This window comes from Phyllostomus discolor, chromosome 12 (genome assembly GCF_004126475.2).
Source record: "Phyllostomus discolor isolate MPI-MPIP mPhyDis1 chromosome 12, mPhyDis1.pri.v3, whole genome shotgun sequence".
Classification (NCBI taxonomy): Eukaryota; Metazoa; Chordata; class Mammalia; order Chiroptera; family Phyllostomidae; genus Phyllostomus; species Phyllostomus discolor.
In genome coordinates this window covers 62,129,312-62,146,907 of record NC_040914.2, presented here as the reverse complement: position 1 = coordinate 62,146,907, position 17,596 = coordinate 62,129,312, and the positions used below count along the sequence as shown (strand labels likewise).

At 41.6% G+C, this 17,596-nt stretch overlaps 1 protein-coding gene across 5 annotated transcripts in view; it reads right to left on the bottom strand.

Moving 5' to 3' along the window:
- Positions 1-17,596, bottom strand: part of WWP2 (WW domain containing E3 ubiquitin protein ligase 2) — a 176,344-nt gene that overhangs the window by 30,858 nt on the left and 127,890 nt on the right. For all 5 annotated transcript variants that reach the window (XM_036012113.1, XM_028534760.2, XM_036012114.1 and 2 more), the window contains exon 8: positions 11,634-11,844. In XM_036012113.1, the coding sequence (XP_035868006.1) occupies positions 11,634-11,844 (211 nt within the window). The remainder of the gene's footprint in view (positions 1-11,633; positions 11,845-17,596) is intronic.

Here is a 17,596-nt window from a genome sequence, read left to right as displayed (position 1 = left end):
ACAAAATAATTACCACTTTATAAAATATGTTAATGGTCCCATTAGTTTTTATGTTTTACAACTGATTTTTTAAAGACTTATTTATTTTTAGAAAGAAGGGAAAGGAAGGAGAAAGAGAGAAACATCAATGTGTGGTTCCCTCTCACTCGCCCCCTACTGGGGACCTGGCCCACAACCCAGGCATGCACTCTGACTGGGAATCAAACTGGCAACCCGTTGGTTCACAGGCCTGTGTTCAATCCACTGAGCTACACCAGCAGAGCTACACTGATTTTATTTACTTGTCTTTAGGGTACTGCCTAGGGGAAGGTGACCTTTTCCAGGTAGCTGGTACAGTTGGTTCTGCTGAAACAGATGTTTTGAAAATGCATATCTATTCAAATGTGACTGATACATGAGGGAACAATTTGAGCATAATGCAAACTCTGTGTTTCCTTATACATTATTTTGCCTTTGAGAAACACTAGATGAACACAGAAGTCTTCCCCCAACTGAACCCAGTTGCATAGGAATACAAAACTCACACATCTACCAGTTACCTCAGTTTACCGGGTTATACACCACACCCATCTGGCAGTACAATTCCCATCTGATTTCCAATAACACTCCTTACACAACTTCAGGGCAACACCAACAAACTCCAACCCTTCCGACATCTGCTTCCACAAGCAAATTTCAGGTCTTCTTATGGAAACGTTCCATGTTTAATGCAATGTTATGTCTCTCAACAATTTAACATGTAAAGCTGTACTACCATCATTATTAGTTTCTAGTTTTTGTATGTGTCACTGCCAAATTTTCAAGTGTATGCCCCTAACCCATTTCTTCCCATAAGCCCTGCGGTTTTTGTGTGATTGTGCATAGCCTGGCGATTTTCAGGAACACACGTTATAGCGGAGCTGACTATACAATGAAGTAAGTGTCCTAACTTCTCTTACAAAGCCTAGTGTGTCTACTCTGGTAAACATTAGCTTTGTTCAATACCATTTTTTCATTTAAACCAGGATGACTGCGCTGATCAGCCCTTCTGAGACTAGTTCAGATAGAGGCATGAGGTTTTTAAGACAGGGAAGGGAAGAGGGGCACCATCACACACCCACTGAACATCTACAATGAGCCACAACTCATGTTTAATCTCATGCAGCCCTTGCCTCCACCCTTTAAGGTAGAAAATGCCATCACCACTGAGGAAACTGAGGCTCAGAAAAGCTAACTCTCACGTGGCTTTCAAACTCCGCTCTGACTCTCTAATCCATGAGTTTTACCACCACATCATGCTGAAAGGAAGAAAGACAGGAGGAAAAGGAAGGTCAAGTGGAATTTATAGGAACTTACTACCCAGCAGACAGATGCCAGGTGCTTTCCCAATCCCACCTCCAAGTGAACAGCTTTCCCTAGCTACAGACTCCAGATGGGGAACCCTGCAGAATCAGGATAACTGGGGAGGAATTATAATGAGTCCACTGTGTGCATTTCCAGGCTCTGTTTTGATTACAGTCCTCTGCTCAGATATGATCTACTGGAAGGGGTGGCACGTTTTGCACCACTGGCAGCAGTGAAGGCCAGGGGTTCCGCACTCCCACCCCTCACACGCAATCAACTACTGGATTGAGAAGACCAACAATTACACTTGAGAGCATTTTCTCTCCTAGGTATTCTTTTTACAGTATTTTTAAAAAGATTTTAGCCCTGATTTGTATGGCTCAGTGGATTGAGTGTCGGCCTGCAAACCAAAGGGTTGCCAGTTCAATTCCTAGTCAGGGCACATGCCTGGGTTGCAGGCCAGGTCCCCATTACGGGGCTCAGTTGAGGCAACCACACATTGATATTTCTCTCTCTCTCTTTCTCCCTCTCTTCCCCTCTCTCTAAAAGTAAATAAGTAAAAATCTTCAAAGATTTGTACTAGTCTCAGTAAACTAGTAAACTGAACTAGTCTCAGAGGGGCTGATCAGTGCAGTCATCCTGGTTAAAATCTTCAAAGATTTTAACTTATTTACTTTTAGAGAGAGGGGAAGGGAGGAACAAAGGAAGAGAAATATTGCCTCCCACATGCCTCCAAACAGGGACATGGCCCACAACCCACGCAAGTGCTCTGACCAGGAATTGAATCGTGACCTTTTGGTTTGCAGGACCATGACCAGCCCACTGAGCCACACCAGTCAGGGCTCTACTGTGTACTCTTGCTCAAGGTTCTGGTCAAAGTGGATACTGATGACTTGACCCAGGTGCCTTGGTTCCTGCCACTGCGAAAGGAAGAGCCTCACGATTCATCCAGTATTTCATTAAAAAGACAGAATCCTCTGGTGGAAGTGACCAGATGAAAATGCATAATGGGTAAAGTTAAAGATCTTCTCCTCGTGGATGTCCCTCTAAAGACAAAAGAGTAACAGATCTTACCAGCTCAAGAGGCTAATGTCCCATCTATGGAGATGTGGAAGTGACCTTTGGGCAGGAAAGGCAGGCCAATAATATGCTGCGGCTTCACACCAGCTCTCCAAACTCCTCCTGCCTGCTCAGGAATTGAGAAGCAAATCTGAAACCCTCTTTATTCATCTGAATTTGGAAACGAGGAAAGTCTTGAGAAAGACACTTGGCTTAGGGTAAATACTAAAATATGGAAGCTCCTTGAGGCAATGGCAGGAAACAGTCATGTTTGCTTCCAATAAACTTACTTAGCTAAGAACGCCTCAGAATTCCTTTCCTTGGCAATTTGGTGGCACAAAGCACCAACAAAATTAGTTTGCTCATTTTGAGGTCACTATTTGGAAAACTGTCCATAATATGTGGGTGGGTCTGCCCCCTTTGTGAAGACAAAATATTTATTGTAACAACTGGAGATAAAAGACACTTAAGGAACTTCTTCTTTATTCTAACAGTTTTTTTGTTACAACTTTCATTTGATAAGTACATTCTACTTTTGACTTCTTTTATAGTTCATTTGAGGCAAGGAGAAAACTTTGGCTTTGAAAAGTGGCTACACTGTGGTTAATATTTTCATCTGAAGATGGTGTAATACTTAGAATCCCATGAAGTAAATGCCTTTAATTGACACAGCAGTGTTCCCACATACACTGCTAGACAAGAAATCGGTGTGAAGTCCTCTTTGCTAATATTCAAGAGTTACAGCAGCTCTTTCCAAGCCTAGATGAGATCTGTCCATCCCATCTTTGATCCCAGCTGATCCTAGAAATGAAAGTCTCTCTTTCAGGGACTGTCATTGTCCAGGAAATCTCAGTGTCCTTCTATGAACACTCTCTCTCAATTGGCTTAGCTAGAAAAATAGTTACCAAAGAAATAAGACCTTTCTTCCATTACCTTTTTGATACCTACATTTTTTCCTTTAAAAATTGGACTCCTGCTCAGATTAAATGTCAATGTGGGTCCTCCCTCATCCATGACCTGGCCTAGCTGCTTTTCTTAGCGAACTCTCAACTCCTCCCTTACCTGCACGACTCCTCAGAATTCATACAAATCTCTTCCCTTCATTCATGCAGCACAGTCGGTCAATTCTATTGTCAATCAAACGAGCCTTCTGATTCTCATTTCTCCTCACTACCTGCTGACCCACATAGATTAAGCCTTCCAACTGTCTTGGTTTTGTCTCCTGGTGCCAAGAAAGTGATACTAGCAGCGACCTTTCATCAGCACATCTCTGTCAGGGGTTAGGTTGCTGTCCCTTATATGCATCTTCTTCCCGCTGAGATTAAAAGGCTTTTCAATCAAACTACCCATGGGCCTCAATACTGCATTCTGGTCACGTGGGTCACATCCTCTCCCACTGAATAGCTGTCTTTGATATGCTCTCAGAAACAGTGTTCAAAGCATCACGCTTGATTCAGGTCCCTTCCCAACACATTGCTCCTTGGCCTTCAATGAGTAACATTCAGTCTGACCACAGACTACACAGGGTCTTTGTATCTGAAAGCACTTAAAAGTAGTCTCCAAATTCAATTAATCCCAGATACTTTTTGAAACCTAAATCACCTTTGCTCCTCAGGATCGTAACTGTCCTTTATTCAATGGTGCATCTTCCAGGTGCATGCCCCAATCCTTCACCATCATCATCATTAAAAGGGTGAAGGCTAAAAATCTCAATCACTTTATTGGGATGACGTGCAACCATTTCTCTCCTGTGTTATCCTGAAAGGACACTCTCTGGTCACCTGAACCACATTTTGTTGGGGAAGGTTCCCTAAAAGGTCTTCAAGAAATTAATTCTCAATGACCTGCCATTGCAGTTTGTATTTGACGATCCTGATCAACACACCCCTCGATCCCCGATGTTTGAACAAAATCAGTTTCACCAAGAGTAGGATTAAGTTGGGAAAGGCTTACAGCTGGGCCAGGGGTGCAGGTTAGTAGCATAGATAGTCTCTTTACATGGCCCTTACAAATTTACACATCAAAAATTCCATCTTCATGAGAGCATTATTAACTTGCATTATTTATTAATTTGCTCACTTACATTAACACAGGCACTGGTCATTAGTAAACCCAATCCTCATTCAAAAAATATTCTCTACTTAGAAAACAAAGTCAGGCCAACACCCCTACACACCCCTGCCCCACCAAAAAGATGCCTTGCTGGTTACTGAGACAAAATCTAAACTTCAGAAAAACACACTGAAAGTGTTCAAGTATTCTGAAAGCTGCCTGAGTAGAAGTGCAATTTCCTACATAAAACTAAATGGGACTCATATTTTCTTACTCTATGCTCCTATAATAAATGACCGAACCAAATCCTATTCCCCAAGCTCTGGCCGTGTCCCGGGTGAACCATAAGATTTACATCCTCTGCAAGGACATCCTCCGCAAAGACTGTTTTATGAGTCAGAGATCTGCATGCAGTGGAACATATCTTCGGCTCGCTGTTTCATTGCTTCAGTAGGTCCTTTGCAAACTGGGTAGGAAATGTGTTAAACTTGGTCCTTCCTCCAAGAACCTTTCTTGAAATGTTGAGCTTCCCTTTAAATCTTAGCATACTAACTCCATTTTTAAAACTCGCAACAACCAGCACTTTATGCCCTTTAAGCACAGGGTAGCACAGCAGGAGCTACTGAGGCATCTAAATTAAATCTGTTTTTCTTCTCCTTCTTCAATAATCCCATTTTCTGTACCTTGGAAATATCTCTAAAGTTCTTCGATGGAAGTTGGCGACATTAAAAGATATGCTTTCACAGACAGGCAAGACAATTCCTGGAGATAGTAGTATTTATAAAAAAAAAAGTGTTTTTATAAATACTACTGGGAATTTAGTATTTATAAAAACTAAATACTAAATGTGAAGAAACTTCTGGGAATATATGTGAAGAAACTTGAGAGACTAATTCAAAAGAATATATGTATCCCTTTGTTCACTGCAGCATTATTTACAATAGCCAAGATTTGGAAGCAGCTGAAATGCCCTTCAGCAGAGGAGTAGATAAAAATGTTGTGGTACATTTACATGATAGAATACTACTTGGCTGTAAAAAAAAAAAGAAAGGAAATCTTGCCCTTTGTGACAGCAAGGATGGACCTGGAGAGCATTATGCAACGTGCCAGTCAGAGAAAGACAAGTACCATTTGATTTCACTCATACATGGAATCTAATGAACAAAATAAACTAACAAAGAAAACAGAAATAGATTCATTGATAGAGAACAGACTGACAGTTGTCAGAGGGGAGGGGACTTGAGGAACTCGCTGAAAAGGTGAAACAAAACATCTCATAGATCTAGACAACAGCATGGTGATTACCAGAGGGAGAGAGGAGTGGGGAGTGGTAGGAGAAAGTACAACAGGGGATAAACGGTGATGGAAGGAGACTTGACTTGGGGTGGTGAACACACAATACAGTATACAGATGATGTGTACACACCTGGAACCTATATAATTTTATTAACCAATGTCGCCCCAATAAAATCAATAAAAAGTAAAAAAAAAATTAAACATTTTGCACATGCAAGATTTTCCAGATAAATAGTCGCTCTCTAAAAAAACGTTAGTGAGAGCAAAAATGGTATACTCTTTCCAAAGGACAATTTGACATTGTGGTCAAAAACCTTTTCCTATGTGAATACCCTGTAACTCAGCAACTCTGCTTCTAGGACACACCCTAAGGAAACAATTATGTGTCAAAGATTTAGCTATAAGTGTGTCAAAGATTTAGTTATCTGTCACACTGTGTTACAGAATGTTACAGAAAACTGGAAACAACCTAAATGTCCCAAAGTGGAGAGTTAATAAAATAAATGATGTTATTTCTGTAATGGGTATTCAGTCATTTAAAGTAACATTGTAGATTATATTGACTTGTTCAGATATTTACAGTATATCAGATAGAAAAAGCAAATAAAAAGTAACACAAGGTAATCAAAATTATTTTAAAATTATATAAACATATTGTTTTTCACTAAATCTAAAGTGTCATCTATTCTTACCTGCATGGTTAAAATATTTTACAACAAACAAAATTTAAGGTGCATAACAAACACCAATGGTTAAATCTGGCTGTTTGTTGTTGTTCTCCTTATTCTTTCTTCTATTACCCACTCCCCCCGCCAAAACTTTAAGGGCTACTGAGAATGAAATCATGTCATTCAACAAACATTTCCCATTCCATCACCCTAGAAGCCAAGCACTATGCTGGGTGCTAGGGTTACAAAGGTGGACACAACCATCCCAGCTCTTGAGCAGCTCTCACGAAAGTTTAATAAAAAAGAAAATTCACTATTACATAGGAATACATACATATAATAGGTTGAGAACATCTCATGGACCAGCCCAAGCAATAGTAGAACCTTTGGAAAAAAAGCTTTTGCTTTGAGATGATGATGAGGAAGTCAGAAACATCTACTACTTGGTATTACTTAAGCATGTACGTCAAAAACTAAACCCTATTCAACAAAAAGGCACAGATTCTGCCAGTATAATCCGTTTAAATGGTGCTACTCAAAGTATGGTCCATGGCCCAAATTGTCATTGTTCAGCCACCAGAAAAGTTCAGAAGTTTCTGAGCATTGAGAAACTTTCATATCAATTTGACATTGCCACACTGAAATGTGTAATCAATAGATTTGTCTCACCAAATAGAGAACAAAAGCAAAGACCTGTAACAGACTGAAAAAAAAGTAAAACAAAGAAAACGGGGAAAAGGGTTGGTTCTTCACAGATGGTTTAGAAGCACTGTTTTAAACTCCTTGGGTAAGGACCTTTGGCTAGTGCCAAAACTGTTTGGAATGAAAATCGATGGCGGCGGCTGGTTTATAGCTCAGCAGAGAAGCTCCAAATTCCAACATCTCTTAAAGCATGTCTACAAATAAAACACCGAAGACCTCTCACGAGGCTGTCATCCTTGACAGCGTCTCAGAGACCACCTGGAGAAAGGGCCTCTGGGTCTCCATAACTGGGCTTGGCGGTAGGGGAGATGGCACATCAAAAAGACCCAGAAAACACCCCTCCTCAGTTAATTCTTCCCTGAGGCAGGAAGGGACAGGGCGGCCAATGACTGTGGGAGAAGGGATGGTGTGAAAGGCAGTGCTGAGGTAAGCCGGCAGTCCAAGCACAACGGCCTCCCTTATATAAGAAACCACAGCGGAGCACGGGCTGCCAGGGTGAAATAATGTGCCTCTGTGTGTGAGGCACTGAGTAAGCTGCAAAGCCTGGGACGCGCTTGGAGTTTATCTAAGCCTTGTACACAGGGTCTGTTAATGAGCCTTCAGTCCCCAAAGTGGGCTCAGTGCTGATAAAAACCAGATGCAGGGCCAACTGATCAAAGTGGCCTCACTCCCCGCGGCCACTGCCCGGACCACACTATCTCACCATGTCTCCTGAGCCTTCCTGGCATCCCTGCCATTAACAGACATTTGCAAGCTGCAAACGAAGACACCCTTACAGTTGGCTTCTTTCATGCTAATTAAATTTAAAAGCACAGAAAGCAGGAGGGTTTAGAGACGGGGAGAAAGGGGATCAGGGGAGTTCTATTTGGACTTAAGCAGCCCGGCCTTCGGTAGCCTTTAGTTCTTAAAACATACAGGCATGTGTGACCTCTTTATGGCTAGTTTCCTCTGCTGCAAGCTTCAGAAAGGCAACTCGGCAACTGGAAAAATAAGCCCTTGGGATCCCCAAGTGAACCTTGCTTGATTGCTCAGTGAAGGAGACTGAAGGAATTGAGAAGATAAAGTTGGAAAGAGACAAAGTCAGCTGGACGCCTTGAAAGAGCCCTCTATTGGGACTCAGGGATGCCTCAGCAAAGAGGAGCTGAGCTCCAAGGTATCTCCCAGTGCATGAGGACCCCCAGTGAGCAGGGAAGGGCTTCCTGACCCTGTGCCAGACACGTATTTCAACACAAAGCCAGTCCACCCAGTGAACGATCCTTAAGCTCTTGCTCTAGGGAAGGAATGCAATACTCCTGTCACAGTTCTTTCTTTGAGGTGTTGAAGAAGCAGAAAACATTCATCCAGTTGGAGAAAAGAAAAGGTGGCATTTAAATTTATTCATTACAAATATGACTGGGGCCTACTCCGTGCCAGGCTCCCTGCCATCTTGGTGTTTACAGCCCAGCAGGGCAGAGAGGCGTGAAACAAGCAATTACACGAGTGAGCAGAGGTACCGTACCCGGCATGTTTAACCTTGTCCCCCCGGGGGGGACAAGGAATCAAGGAAGAATTCCCATAGAAGTGCTGGTTTTTAAAATGGTGATGAGACCCGAAGATGGATAGGAATTAACGCACAAAGTAGTGAGGAAGTTTACAAAAACAGCAACTAGCATGGCAGAAGGCCCCGAGGACAGAGGAGGAGCAGTACAGCCGACGAACTGAGGCCAGTTCCTGTGGCTGGAGCGCGGGGAGCAGAGCAGCGCTGGGCCTGAGGGGCGGATGCGGTCTATCGTGCAGGGCTTCTCAGGGCTTCTCACTGAGGGCGAATTTAACCCTGAAGAGAGCGATTTTCAGCCTTTTTCATCTCGTGGCACACATTAACTAATTATTAAAATTCTGTAGCACACCAAAAAATCTATTTTTGCTGATCTGACCTAAAAATTGGTGTAATTGTGATCCATTCAGTCTGGACAGCTACTGTTGTGTTGTCATTTATTTGACACTCTAAGGGAAAAGAAGTCAGTATCCCTAACTAAATAGTCGGGTATTAGGTGTTTTAAAAATTCTTTCAGCACAAAACTGTTGAACATCGCTGCCTTAAGACAATGAAGCCAATGAGGCATTCTAAGTGGTGAAATGTCAGGCTCAGAGTTTTATTTGAAAAGGTTAAAATCGCCCTGTCTGGCGTGGCTCAGTTGGTTGGAGCACTGTCCTGTACACCTAAAAGTTGCGGGTTGGTCCCTGTCCAGGCATGTTTGGGAGGCAACCCATAAATGTTTCTCTCTCTCTCTCTCTCTCTCTCTCTCTCTCTCTCTCTCTCTCTCTCCCTCTCTCCCCACCCCTCTCTCTGGAATCAATGGACATGTCCTCAGCTGAGGATTAAAAAAACAAACAAATAAACAGGTTAAAATTGGTCCTGACTCCAGAAGCCATGATACCAGGAGTATAGGAATAACCTATCCTGTCTGGATCGCCTAGCTTGTAAACAAGCTGGGGTGGGGACAATGGTCAGAAATTGCCAGGGTCACTGCAGAACATGCGCCCTTTGCCTTCACAGAGCAGAGGGCTGAAGGCCTGCCTGGCTCACTGCTGTGCACTCCGAACAGCTGGTGGCAACGCCCGGACAGGCAGCTCAGGATCTCCGGCCTCCTGATGTCTCAGGGATGGATGGGCACTCCGGGAAGGGCCCCAGCACCCTTTTCTGGACCGGCACACATGTTAGAGTAGGCAGCAGCCTCCCCAGACCCACACACAGGCCTTGTCATGTTCTAAGCACTCTGAGGAAAAGATGCTGTCCAAACTCTCCCTCCAAAAAGTGCTGCAGCCTCTGGCAGGGCGAGGGAGGAGAGTCGCTTCCCTGGGCCACTCCATCCGCCAAACTTAGAATAAAGAGTGTTTTCAGAGCCTGGAGTTTTCCAGCTGCCTGGAAACAGGAAGAGCCCAATCCCAGAGAACAGTAAGCCTCACACACGCCCTACATAAAGACACGTTGAGCCATTAGCCCTAATTGCCTGTGACTGACACAGGAGTGAAGCCGGCCTTCCAGGCATTCGCTCGGCGGGAAGAAAACAAACAGCTCACAGGGGACCCAGGCGGCCATTTTCTCTTCTTTCTGCCAAAACGATTTTGCTCTGTTCCCCCCAAACTATATACAGATTTGAAATTATTAACCAAACGAAGGTCTTTTGAGTAGTCCTCACCACACAAAAGAGAACAGAAATCTCAGTAGGGAGGAGTTGGACACAGCAATTGGTTATTAATCTTTCCACAAAATCAAAACCATCATTAAAAAACTTTTGAGCCACCTCTCAATACCCTCAATTCACTCCAGGTCTGAGGGATTAGGAACTATTTGCAATACTTTTCATTTGTTCATCACACGTTATTAAGAAATATGAGTCAAGTAGTGTGCCAAATGGTAAGGGGATGGAATATATATGTGGTAAAAAGCCGCATGTGCCTTCAGATTCCGGATTTTTGTTTTAATAATTGGGTTTTGTAAAGTAGCTTAAAGACAATACAGCAGATTACACACCAAAGAAGAGACCATCCACCTCTTCCTTTATGAGTTACAGGGCTCAGAGGACCCACCCGCACCCCACCACCACCACCAGTCAGATTGTGGAGACCGTGGCGACAGACATTGGTTTCCTCGGGACCACGGTGATAACCAGGATGCACAGCAGGTCCACAGAGGGACCAGCCTCGCTATGACTGGTAGACCTAAGAGTAGGCTTCATTTCCAGTTCAGAACCATTCCCTTCCATCATGATTCTTTCACAGCCACTTCAAAAACATCACTCACCAGGTGCAATGCCCACCATGAGGTGACAGCTTCACATATACCACCTTATCTGAGTCCCTTAACTTTCTGGGAGGTGTGCACCATTGTTATCTCCACCTTCCCAGGATGGTAAGCCCCTGAGGCAAGGTCAAATAGAGTCAAGTGGGGATTCAAACCTAGTTCCGTTTGATTCCTGGGTCCCCGTTTTTAATCCACACTCACTATACAGTCAAACTGAATTTCCTTTTGGCTTACCAGAGCCATCTTCTTAGCATCCAAGGTCTGTACCATCAGATTTAATTCTGAACTAAAGGATGGCAAGGAAACTAGTAGTCCGTGCTAGTACCAGCACCAGCTGTGGGAATAACATACAGTAATATTCAGAGCCTAAAGTCCTCCACAGGCTGTTAAGATAGAATTCAAGAGAGAAAAGCAGTTTTCTAAGCAGGATCTAGGCAAACACTCTTCAATGATTTCAGAAGGCAAAATAAGTTTCTTGTTCTATAAAAGCCACATGCTTTGAGTCGAGCTGTTCATTTCTAGTCACAGTATAAGGTAGCATTGATTCTGCCCCCGATGATTTAGATTCTCTTTTAAGATTTCTGTAGAACAAGCAGTTCTTCCACACCTCCCTCAGTCCTAAGCATAGCAGCCTCCCCAGAGACTCCTAGCCACTAGGTAATAAATAACCACGTTGTTTCTGCCTCGCTGAAGGAGCCTCAGTCTTTGGAGGGGTGGGAAGCACTGTTGTGGGACAGAAGGCTACTCACCCAGCAGGCAGAGCATCTGGGGCCTGGGCAGCCGCCGGGAGCTGCTGTGTGCCCGAGGTGCTGGGCTCCTCTCCTTCAGCTGGCGTGGCCGGAGCAGGGAGAGACTCGGTGGTAGAGTTTAGGGTAACACTCGAGGCTGCAGCAGGTGGGGATGTCACACCAACAACAGAAGGTTCTTCGGGATCCGTGGCTCCAGCAGATTCATCAGTCACTAAAAATACAGAAATATTTTAGAGATCAACTAAGATTTATATCCTCCTCTACTAGGTTTTTTACTTAATGTGATAACACAGTACCCCCAATGTGACAGGCACGTATATCCACTGACAGCAGAAAGGTTTCACAGAACCTAACTTCGGAAATTAGGGCAAGTCACTAATAATGGCCTGCCAGAAAGAAATCAGGAGATGAATCTGAAAAAAAAAAACAGGCTATTAAATATTACCTCTATTTATAAACTTATTAAATTTTTCTAACATACTATGGTTACATTTACTAAAATAAAAGAGTAGCAGGAAACTTAAGGATAACAGGGAAGTGTATTGGTGATAAACAATAAATGGAGCAAAGTCAAGTTTATGGGATCATATTCTTTTGTTTAAACTTGTCATTTGTCTGCTAAGTGCAAATAGCACCTTTATTCAAAAAGCCCCACACACACTAAGAGGCAGAAAACTTCTAATAATGTGCTTGTTCTTTTAAAGACTCATGCTCAAGGATTAATATGAAGAGAAGGGGACTCCGAAGATACAGGACTTGTCTCCAAGGTGACAACAAAAGAGAAGTGAAACAAGCTCATTGAGTCTCCTTATTTCTCCACATCTTCATTTCTTTGATGGTCACCTCTGTTCACCCCAAAACAGTCTTACTCTTGAAAGGATTGAGCCCTGGCTGGGCTCAATGGATGGAGCATCAGCCTACGAACAGGAAGGTCACTGGTTCAATTCCTCATCAGGGCACATGCCTGGGTTTCAGGCCAGTCCCCAGCTGGGGGTGTGCAAGAGGCAGCTGATCAATGATGTTTCTCTCGCACACTGATGTCTCCCTTCCTCTCTTTCCCCCTCCCTTCCCCTCTCTGTAAAAGTAAATAAACAAAATCTTTAAAAAAAGGATCGAAAAGGTTTGAATGAGCCATATGCAAAGAATTTTCTACATATGAGATTGCATCTACATACATTTATTTATACTAGAATTTTGTAGGAAAATGCTGTAGTTGATTGTCATTTAGCCTCATTTTCCTAATTCAGAAATTCTTTTTGCAGTTCCTGTAGCAAATGGCTACCCAGATTCCTCCTGAACATTTCTTCTGACAGGCAGCTCACTGCAGTCTTTCCATTGCTGAATAGATGCAGCTGCCAGAAGTTTTTTCTCATATTAAGCTGAATTTCACTAGCTGGTCTTAGTCCCCGCTCCCGAACTAATACGAAATAAGCATCTGGACTCCCTGTTTCTCACTCACCTTCTCTTTTCCAGTAAAAAGGCCCACCATACCTTTAATGTTTCTAGGCCACCCTCTTCTTATCACCTAGCTGCCCTCTAGTAGAAATCACTTCCTACTGTCTCTCCTAAGTAATGACATCAGGAACTGAACCTAGTTAATCAGATACTGTCAGACCACTGGAGTCAGATTTTCAACATAAATGATATTAGTTAACATTTACAAGACACCAGTGTATACCAGGCTAAGTGCAAAAGCATTCTGAATTCTTTCATTTAAGCCTCATACACAATCCCAGGAGTTAGGTACAACTAACATCCCCTCACTTTGCAGCTGAGGAAAAGAAGAGATTAAATAACCTGCCGAGGTCACAGGGTACCACTGCTGTCTGATTCCAGAGCCAGAACCACTCACTCATTACAATCCACTTCCCCCTTTCTGTACGTTCTCTAATGCCACTCAAGATTATAATGACACTGAAGCAACCACACGACTCTGTTGGCTAACACAACACTGGAGGTCAGCTGAAACTAAAATTTCTTCACATGATGTGAACCTTGACCTTAACAAATGGATAAGAGCCTAGGGGACTACCTACAATTAACTTATTTGCTTTCTCCCCAGGAAATGATAGATGGTCTGCAACATAGGCTGAATTAGTTGTTTAAAAAATGACTACATCTTATGCAACTGATGTTTCCCCAACAAAAATGCAGTAATTTATATTTCTATTCTATTTCAGTTCAGTTAGTAAAGCACAACAGATGGCAAGTCTCTTTATGAAAATCTGTAAATTTTACTCAATTCCAATAAAAATCATAATGTTTTTGAGAACTAATTAAATTCATTATAAATATTATAAGGACAACTAAATATAGAAGAATAGCCATGAAAATTCTAAAGACAGTGTGTGTGTCTGTGTAAGGGGGGTGGTATTAGTTCTCTAAAGTATTAATAATAAAGTTTCAAAACTTAAAACTATGTGGCTCTGATATATGAATAGGCAGATGTCAATTAAATAAACAAGAAAGTTCAGAAACAGAAATAAATATTAGAATTTAGTATATGACAAGGTGACATTTTAAATTACTGTAGAAAAGATAGGTTATTCAATAAACAGTTCTGTGACAACTCGGTATGTACTGAGCAAAAACTGAGTTATAACCCTCTCTCTCTCCTTACATCAAAATACATTCCAGATGAATCAGAGATTTTGACATAAAAAATAATGAAACTACAGAGGAACTAAAAAAAAACAATATTTTTACAATCTCAAAGTGGAAAGGACTTTTGAAATCTAGCTTTTGATAGCACAAAATCTAGAAGTCATAAAAGGCTGATAATTCAACTACATTAAAATGTTTTTAAAATCTAAATGGAAAAAAACAACCCCACTATGAGCAAAATTAAAATAAAAAGAAAACCAAGTGGGATAAATTATTATTAACTTATATTACAGCTGAATGGCTAATTTCTCTGATATGAAAAGAACCTCCACAAATCAATCAATAGGAAAGACCAAAAATATGCAAAGACACTTTACAGATAAGATGATTACCCTTAAAAATCTGAAAAGATGCTAGATATCAATACAAGACACAAAATACAATTTAAGACTCTAGTGAAATACTGCCCTGGTGTGCTTCGGTGGATTGAGTGCCGGCCTGCAAACCAAAGGGTTGCTGGTTCAATTCCCAGACAGGGCACATGCCTAGGTTGTGGGTCAGGTCCCCGGTGGGGGTGCTCAAGAGGCAACCGCACATTGATGTTTCTCTCCTTCTCTCCCTCCCTTCCCCTCTCTCTAAAAATAAATAAATAAAATCTTTTTTTAAAAAGTGGGGGGGGGGCGTACACAAGACTATAACAAAATGCCATTTTTAACCTCAGATTGACAAGAGTAAAAATATTTAATCACATACTAATAAAAGTATAAGAAAAATGCATTTTCACATACTGCTGGTAGGAGTAGAAATTGCTAGAACCTCTGTGGAACACAGTTGGGCAATATCCAAAATTTAAATGCAATAGTTAAAAGGTGGGGGGAAGTAAGGGAGGGTGTGATGCAGATGGGTGAGGGAGGGGGATGATGAGTTTATTCCAGTACTCTTCACTTCTTATATATTCAGTGTCTGGGTACAGGAAGCACATGATGTCTGGTTGTCTCTCTTTTGCAATGTGAGCAGCCATTGATGATTATTGCCTAAATCCATTAATTGGTTAGATGCAAAACAGTAATACTCTAATTCTATCATGCCTATAAAAGAAACTTTGCCTTATCAACTATTTGGCTATCTTTGAGGTTCAGTTTGTAAAGAAAAGGCAGGGAAAATACTTGAGTCTCTTCTTTTATTTACCAGTTTTCAGAATAATGAGTTGGTTTCTTCGATCCTCCAAAAATGAACAAAGAAATTTTGACTAGAAATATGAAGGGAACACTCTGTGAAGTCTATGATTGTTTAACCAGTATGCTGCACACCTGAGGCTAATACAAAATAATACTGAATGTAAAACACAATCGAAAAATAAAATTTAAAACATAAAAAGAAATTTTGTTTAAAAAGCCCTATGAGTTCTTAGATTTAAATGTATTTAAAATATTTCCATCTGTTGTGATTACTGTTCTTATTGACTTTAAAATTGCCCCCATCATGGGCTACAGTTAGCAGAAGAGGAGAGGAGTAAAGCTATTCAAGTTGGCTTCGAGTTCTATGCAAAAACTTCTCAGATAATTATTAAGTGAGAAAGTGCAGACAGCATATATATTACATGTGTGTGTTTAAAGAATAAATATGCATATACTTGTACATTCAAAAAATACCTTGGAAAGAATCATAAAAGAAACATTATGGTTACTTCCTCTGGGGAGGAAACTAGAGGCTGGAGGACTAGACCAGAAAGGAGACTTTCTTTATATGGTTTAAGCTTTTATACTTCTGAAATGTTGATAACCTATTTGTACTGCCTATTAAAAATAATTATTATGAAATAATTGACCAGAAAAAGAACAGAAGCAGAGTGTACAGCATGACAACGGAATCGCCACTATCTAGACCCTGCTGCTCATGAAGCTGCAGATGTAGTTAGAAGGACTCCCACCAGTGCTGTGCCTGTCTACCCACCTCTCCGAGAGCCTTTCCCTCACTGGAGTAGCTCATCTGCTTAAGAGTTTTGTGCTGCACCTCAAGTTCAGGTTTGGAAACAATATAAAAGCTGGGTATTCTAGCGTCAACAAACTTTCTGTGTCCATGTTTATACTCTTCTGCTCTAAAAGAGTGTGTCTACGTTGACACACATTCTTAGAAAATGGGGGCTTGAAAGAACCTCAAAGGTAAAATCTACTACATCACAGCTTATAGTCAGAAGAAACTAAAGTTCAGACAATTAAGTCACTGGCCCACAGTCACCTGGTAAACCAGTGACAGAGCACCATACTTGAGCCACGATGTGACTTCAAGTAGAGAGGAAAAACTGGATTGTCAAGACAAGAACTTTCAATTTCATCAAGCCTTAGAGAATCGTTGTATTTTACATTTTAGCTTTATGCAATATAGCTAATATTCCCTTACTAATCCTAATGATTTGATGTATGCAACTTATGTTCTTCAAAAGGCAGTACCCTTCTTGAGAATGGGGGCAAATTCATTTCCTTTGTTTTGCATTATTTCCACTCTGTACCTCCTTGTTCTTACCTCCACATCTTTGCTAAGCTCAGTCCTTCTCCCTGAAGGCCCTCCCCCCACTGCAGCCCACATGGATCCCCTCTGCAGAGCCCACAGCACCTGTGGGCTCAGCTAAGCCACACAGCCCCTGTGACATCTGCTGTGTTGGTTGGTACCTGGCTGATAGTGTCGTTTTAGCATTTTCCCCCCTGAAACAGATTATAGGGCCGATGCCTACTTTTGTACTTTCTATGGTCCATAGTGCTTAGCAAAATGGCATTCAATAAATATTTGTTCAATAAACACTCATTCAATAATCCTAATAGCCTAGCAAAAGATATTTGAAATAAACCACCTCACATTTGGGTAACACTACCATTTATAAACCAGATTGGTTTTTAAAATTGGAATGGTTTTTAAAATTTTAATTTTGGAATGATTTTAGATTTACAGAAAAGTTACAAAGATAGCATGCCCTTCACCCAGTTTCCCCCAATAGTACTACCTTACTTGACATAGCACATTTGTCAAAGCTAAAAAAATTAACATCAGTACATTACTATTAACTAAACTCCAGGCTTTATTCAGATTTCACCAGCTTTTCCACTAATGTCCTTTTACTATACCAAGATCCAGTCCAGGATCCTGTGTTGCTTTTAGCAAGTTCACTTTCATGAGTTCAGTTATCTTCCCAATAGCCCCGTGAAGAAGATATTATTCCGGCTTTATGGAAGACAAAACTGAGGCTCACAGAGGTACCATTCAGAAAGGTGCCATGCAGTCAGCAAGCAGCATAACCAGTACTCAAATCCAGAACACCGTGAAGTGAAAACAATGGAAGGGGTGGGGGAGGAAAGAAATGAAAA